Source organism: Suncus etruscus, chromosome 19, assembly GCF_024139225.1.
Source record: "Suncus etruscus isolate mSunEtr1 chromosome 19, mSunEtr1.pri.cur, whole genome shotgun sequence".
NCBI lineage: Eukaryota > Metazoa > Chordata > Mammalia > Eulipotyphla > Soricidae > Suncus > Suncus etruscus.
This window is the reverse complement of record NC_064866.1, coordinates 14218172-14224892: the sequence shown is the minus strand read 5'-3', so window position 1 is coordinate 14224892 and position 6721 is coordinate 14218172. Positions and strand designations below refer to the sequence as shown.

The 6721-nt window shown below is 42.0% G+C and overlaps 1 protein-coding gene across 1 annotated transcript; it reads right to left on the bottom strand.

The window, feature by feature from the left end:
* Positions 1-559: 559 nt before the first annotated feature.
* On the bottom strand, positions 560-2187 carry LOC125997295 (serine/threonine-protein phosphatase 2A 56 kDa regulatory subunit gamma isoform-like). Its single transcript, XM_049765743.1, has 2 exons — positions 820-2187; positions 560-750 (listed from the first exon to the last, which is right to left on the bottom strand). The coding sequence occupies exons 1-2, from the start codon at positions 2149-2151 to the stop codon at positions 625-627; spliced, it is 1458 nt and encodes a 485-aa protein (XP_049621700.1). The 5' UTR covers positions 2152-2187; the 3' UTR covers positions 560-624.
* Positions 2188-6721: the final 4534 nt, after the last annotated feature.

Sequence of the window (6721 nt, the reverse complement as noted above, 5' to 3'; positions counted from 1 at the left end):
AAAAAAGCACTTAAGCAGACACCTAATTTCATGATCCCAATTCCTATCAGGGAAAGCGCTTGAAGACAACACTCTCAGGCAGGTGGAGACCGAGATTTGGGCCTATGGCTTTGGGGCTGGAAAGCAGTGGATAGGGCACAAGGTGGGTGCTCAGAGCAGAGGAGCCCCACCCCCCTGGGGAGGAGGAATCAGTACCTAGCTGGCTAGCATTTCTAGTGAAAGGCCTCCGGGGCCAGTGAGAGCCCAGAACTGCATCAGGGAGCTAAAGAAATGGCTCAGCTACCCCGGGGTTAATGAAGGTGGAGGCTGACAGGTCTCTGATACTTAGATAAGAACAAGTCCCTTTGCTTGGAGTTGCATGGTGAGGCCTGGCCAGTTCTCTCTGGGGGCCAGCTAGTTCTTACTGGGGAACAGGCCAGTTCCCCCATGGGGGTGTGTGTGCTCGCCTTACCTCTGATGGCAGAGAGCAGTCGGCAGACTCTGTGGGGGCACTCCCACTGCCTGAACCCCTAAGCTCAGCCCGACCGGGTGGCACAAAGCTGGCGTGTGACGATGGGTGTGGCACAAAAATGATGTATTTCTACAGAACCCCCAGCGCCGGCAGCCCACCCACTAAGTCCGGGGCTAGCGCCCATCCTGGGACAGGAGCTCGTTGCTTCTGCCGTGGGCCGCCAAGGCGCTCTTGGTGTGGAGGTCCTGGGGTGGCTCTGACTTGCGGCGTGCCAGGGGCCGCTCCTTCCGAAGGTCTTTCTGGGCCTTCATGCCCTTGTCTCTCTACAACTTCCTGAGATGTGTGCTCGACATGCCTTTCCTCCCGACAGACTGCTGGGGGTTGGCTTTGGCCAGGTTCTCTATTTTAACCCACGCTTCTTCCCGCTCTTTCATCTTTAGCTTCTCTTTGAGCTTCTCTGCTTTGAACTGCTGTGTGCAGTCGTCAAAGAGCTTCTGGTTCATCTCCATGAAGAGCTTCAGCGCATTGTAGATCAGGCCGTGTATCGTCTTGTTCCAGTGGGTCTTGGAGTTGCGGTACAGGGACGGGAACATGATGGGCAGGATCTTAGCGGCATTGTCACTGATGAGGCTCATGATGTACTCATTATTCCAGTAATACAGTGCTCGCTCAGCCACCTGGAAGTGCGGACTGGAGACACACTTGGCCAACTGACGGAACAGGGGCTCCATGATCTTGACAAACTCAGATGGTTCAATGACGTCCAAGATCTCTTCCAGCTCGTTGAGGAACATCACCTCCTTTGGGCTGTGGGTCTTTGGCCAGTATTTGAGAAGAGCCATCACCACCGGTTCCGTGAGGGTGCTGTCCTTCTCCAGAAACTGCACCACGCAGTATGCCAACTGGGGGTGGTAGACGCTTAGGGACTTCACTTTGTGCAAAGGCAATAACACCTTCAATAAGAAAATCTTGTGCTCTTCTTTCAGCGGTAAGGCGAATCCATTAATTATGCTTCCCAGTATCTCCAATAACTCCGCTATGCCGTTGTGATGCTCTGTTTCATAAATAAACCTATAAAATATATTATTTATTTGTTTTCTGATGTAAGCTCTTAAGCCTAAGAATTTTCCATAGATTCTGTGGAGGGTAGTTTTGAGAAAATCTCTCTCTCGAGGATCTTCACTGTCAAAGAGCTCTAAAAGCTGCAGTACAAACTTCTGATCGATATATTTCTTCGCTATATTAGGCTGGAAGTCTGGAGACTCTAAAAATCTTAAGAAAAATTCATAAACAAGCTGGAGATGCGGCCAGGCAGCCTCTAACGTCGGCTCATCTTCCTCAGGGTCAAATTCAGCTCCCGTGGGATTGGAGGACGGTGGCAATGTTCGGAACATGTTAACTGCAAACATGTGGACAACTTCGGGGTAGATGGGCTCTGTGATCACATTGCGGTTATGAGTGATGTACTCGACCATCTCGCTGAGAGCAGCTCGCTTCACCTCCTTCCACTTTAGGTCACTGAGTGGGTCTGAGACGAAGTCGAAGAGGACGCAACACTGACGAAGTTTCTGAATAAAAAGCTTCTCTTGATCAGCAGGAGGGACATCGCGAATGTGGAGCAGGGCCGCGGGCGGGAAGGGCCCGTTGGCGCCCGCCGCGTCCACCACCATCCTGCCGGCCGCTCTGCTACATGTCAACATGGAGGCGCGGGCCGGGCGGCCTCCTCAGGCCGGGAGCGCAGCTACACACAAATCTTGTAGTGCAATGGAACCTTACACCCTGAACATGGCATAAAGACCTGGCACAGGCCTCAGAAGAATGGGCATTCTCCATTCACCCCTGATCTAGAGAAGACATCTATGAAACATCCAAGGTTGTCTATAACATCACCTGGAGGCAATCCTCTCTAGGGAAGACCCTACCACTTCTCTGACATTGACCTACTCAAAAGAGACTTCCCTTAACATTGAGAAGACTTAAGAACAACAATGACCTGCTTACTGGACAGGGCTTTCTGTATTGCCCCTTAATTGTGAGGTGAAACTAGAGGATACTCCACACCAGCCTGACTTCAATGTAGGATGTGCAGATTCCAGGATCTTCAATACAGAAACCTGATGCCAACAATAGTCAAAGAACATTAAGTTAACTTAAACTAATATGTATGCGCATGAAAATATAAAAAAAAATACTATGCCTTCAATGTTTAAGGAGTCACATAAATCTCATGGCTTTAGGTTGCTTTGTGTACTGCTAAGGAATGTTATAATGTACTACAATCTGGGGACTTGTGGACAAAGTAATTGTACATGGGTTTTGCCTTATTTTTCTTAATGTTCTTTGACTGTAAGTTCAATTTTTAGGCTTCAGCAAAGGGATTTCTTCTGAGAACTCTGTTTATGGGCGATTATCCTTTCACTGTAACTTTACCTTGTCCTCTTTGCATCATTTTTCTCATAATTAAAAATAAAAAATTAAAAAAATAAAAACAAACAAAAAATAAAAATAAGTAGTTATTAGAATAGATGGATAAACAAAACTTTGTGGCAAAGCTTGTCTTGATGTCCTGCCAATCCTGTAGTCTCTGCAATCCTGTAGTATCAGTATTAGTATTAGTATCAGTATTAGTCTTGACTAAGGAATGAAATTGTACCTCAAATCAGGAGTTTATGGAAACTAAACTCCTTTTGGAAGCTCTGGCTTTAGACAAATAAAGGGTGAGTAGAGCCTGTCCTGAATTTGCTGCTTCTTAAGTACCTACAGCTCAAACTAATTAGCACCCAAAATGGGGGTGATGGGTGACATCCCCTATAATAAGCAAATGGCACATACTACTAAATTCCCAATGGCTAAGTAAATGAATGTGATACAAAGAAGTGAGCACAGTAGTGTTCTTCAATAGTTAAAAATCTAAAGAAGTGGATGAAGAAAAGATTTAGAATAAAACTGAATATAAGCAGATAGAACCAAAGCTCTATAGGTATTAAAATTAAGAAACCAACTCAGGAGGAAATGGATTTTGAAAGGAATCTTAAGCAGGGAAGACCAGAGAAGTAATAGGACCTCTGCAATCCTTACATTTGCCCTCTCTGAACTCATTGCCTACCAATCCACTCCCCACTAACCATATCAGCTTCTTACCAGTTTCTCAAACTCACCAGCAATTGTCTACTTCAGGACATTTACACATGCATAGCTTATGGAACTCTCTTCCCCAGGATAATCTCAATGCATTATCTCACTTCTGTCACATCTTTCCTTTTATTAATATCTTTATTTAAACACCTTGATTACAAATATGATTGCAGTTGGGTTTCAGTCATGTAAAAACACCTCCCCCTTTACCAGTGCAACATTCCCATCACCAATGTCCCAAATCTCCCTCTTCCCCATCCCACCCCCACCTGTACTCTAGACAGGCTTTCTATTTCCCTCATTTATTCACATTGTTATGATAGTTCTCAGTGTAGTTATTTCTCTAACTGTACTCACCACTCCTTGTGATGAGCTTCATGTCATGAGCTGGACTTTCCAGCCCTCCTCACTTTTGTCTCTAAAAATTATTGCAAAAAATGTCTTTTATTTTTCTTAAAACCCATAGATGAGTGAGACTATTGTGCATCTATCTCTCTCCCTCTGACTTATTTCTCTCACATCTTGACTTAGATGACCTCTTCTCACTAAGCCTGATCCAATCAACCCATTCTAAACATAACCTATGACACCCTACCAGCTTTTAACATCAGCCGTTATAAAATATATATTAAAGCTAATTTACAGTCTTCTTGTCAAGTCTGGTCCAAATTTTATTCCAAACTTGCCACGAAGAAAAAGGCTCCTGAGAAAGCCAATTTTCAGCTTCCCCACCCCCTTCTTGTTAGATATATTTCTAACAGGAAAGGTAGTGGTTAGATGTTTCTGGGAGTCTAGGTACAACAAAAGACTGTCTGGTTAAAAGTTATTAGATTTGGGCCCGGAGAGATAGCACAGCAGCGTTTGCCTTGCAAGCAGCCGATCCAGGACCTAAGGTGGTTGGTTCAAATCCCAGCGTCCCATATGGTCCCCCGTGCCTGCCAGGAGCTATTTCTGAGCAGACAGCCAGGAGTAACCCCTGAGCACTGCTGGGTGTGGCCCAAAAACCAAACAAAAAAAATTTTAGATTTGTCATCAAGACAGATGATAAGCTGGGCAGATACATCTAACTTCCCCAAGGGGAATTTGAATCTTATTCAAATCCAGGGATATAGCTAGTGTATCTGACACTCAGAGCAAATCATTTCCTTCTTTCTCCTTCTTAGAAAGGAATTAGTTTTAGGAACAATTCTAAAATTATTCTAAAGTATTCTAAAATTAATCAAGATAGTGACCAGAGAATTAAATATGGAACAGTGCCTTTCATTGAACTTCATAAACATGAAACATGTTAGTAATGCAACTTTAAAATAAAAAAAATATTTCAGCTCTTAAAAAAATGAATAAAAGCAATAGGTTTTCAACATATTTCTATTTTAGAATAGCAGTAGAAAGCATACCTAAAGAAAATTTGCCTGAGAAAATAACCTGCAGTTTAATGGCTATTCAGTAAGGGGCATTTTCTGGAAACAAAGCTTTATTCGAAAAATATTATTCACATATAGTAAGATATCTCAGGTAGGGACTAACATGTTCAGTTACCGAACAAAAAATCTGACACTTTATTATTCATCCTATTTCATTGCTTAAATTGCAGCCACAAAGTACCCAAGTGGTCATAGAGAAAAACAGAGCTGATACAACTCAACTTCTATTTCTTTGTCTCTGTCTCTACTATCATCTTGCTACTTTCTATTTGTGCCATACCTTTTTTTTTTTTCAACATAAGCACAAAACCAAATGAGGAATAGGAGATACATACTGTTCTTGAAACAAATTTTAATAATTCTAAGTTTACATGGTGAGGTATGGAAATGGAGTGGTCTGAACTAATTTTTATATGGAATAAAAATGTTTATTAAAGAATAGATCAAGATGTACTACTCATCTGAAGCCTGTGTATATATTCAAGCTCAACAGTAACCAAATTTATTGTTAAGAACTTAACCCAAACAAGAAGTGCTTGTTGTTGTTGTTGTTTTCAGAAGAGTATCGAGTATCTTTTTTTTTTTTTTTTTTTTTTTTTGGTTTTTGGGTCACACCCGGCAATGCTCAAGGGTTATTCCTGGCTCTATGCTCAGAAATCACCCCTGGCTGGCTCGGGGGACCATATAGGATGCCAGGATTTGAACCAGTGACCTTCCGCATGTAAGGCAAATGCCTTACTGCTGTGCTATCTCTCCAGCCCCAGAAAAAAATATCTTACCAAAAATATTTCTTAGAAACATCAGTCGGACAGAATAGTCTCACTTATCTATGGGTTTTAAGAAAAATAAAAGGCATTATTGTAATAATGCCCAGAGACTATAGGAAGGACAGGCTCACGATATGAAGCTCACCACAGAGTGGTGACTGCATTTAAAGAAATAATTACACTAACAATATCATAACAATATTAATAAATGAAATAAGTAGAATGCCTGTCTCGTATACAGTCAGGGGGTGGATGAAAAAGAAAATGGGGGGGGGGGGACATTGGTGGTGGGAGTGGTGGGAATGTTGCACTAGTAAAGAGGGGTATTCTTGTTATGACTGAAACCCAACTACAATCATGTTTGTAATCATGGTGATTAAATAAAGTTATTATAAAAAAGAAACATTAGTCAGAATGATCATTATGTACAGACTAGTTGTGTCAGCTGCATCACTGTATTGTGATTCTATCTAGAATCTTTTCTGTGTCTGCTCTTTTCTTTGCATGGAGAAGATATTCTCATTGTTTTTCCCTTGTTATGCTTCACCTCATAACTACATAGGAACTTATCAGGAATCTGAAAAGTGGAGATTGTGATCATTCTCTTCCTTGTGTATTTGGTAACTTGTCTTGTATATTACTTATCTCTCTCAAAAAGACAAGAAAACATGTTTTCTTTCTTCACTATTGTATTCGAACCATGCAGATCAACATCTGGCATATTAGCAAGTGCTCAGCATTTATTGGATTAAATGGAAAAACCTCTATTAAATCTCAACTATCATTAATTTATGGGTAGATTCTTATCTGTATTGAATAGTTCTTTTCCAAAAGCTATGCCAAGGTATCAACAAACTGCTTCTTCAGTTTGGCAAAAAGCAGAATTAAGAAATCCTTCCCCAAGTCACAGAAGGCCTGAGTTTCTTTCAGAATTGCAGGGCTCT

Coding starts and splice junctions, on each gene's coding strand:
- LOC125997295 (XM_049765743.1), bottom strand. CDS start 2,151: ATGTTGACATGTAGCAGAGCGGCCGGCAGGATGGTGGTGGACGCGGCG. Junction 751..819: donor AAGCCAACCCCCAGCAGTCT/GTCGGGAGGAAA, acceptor ATGAAGGCCCAG/AAAGACCTTCGGAAGGAGCG.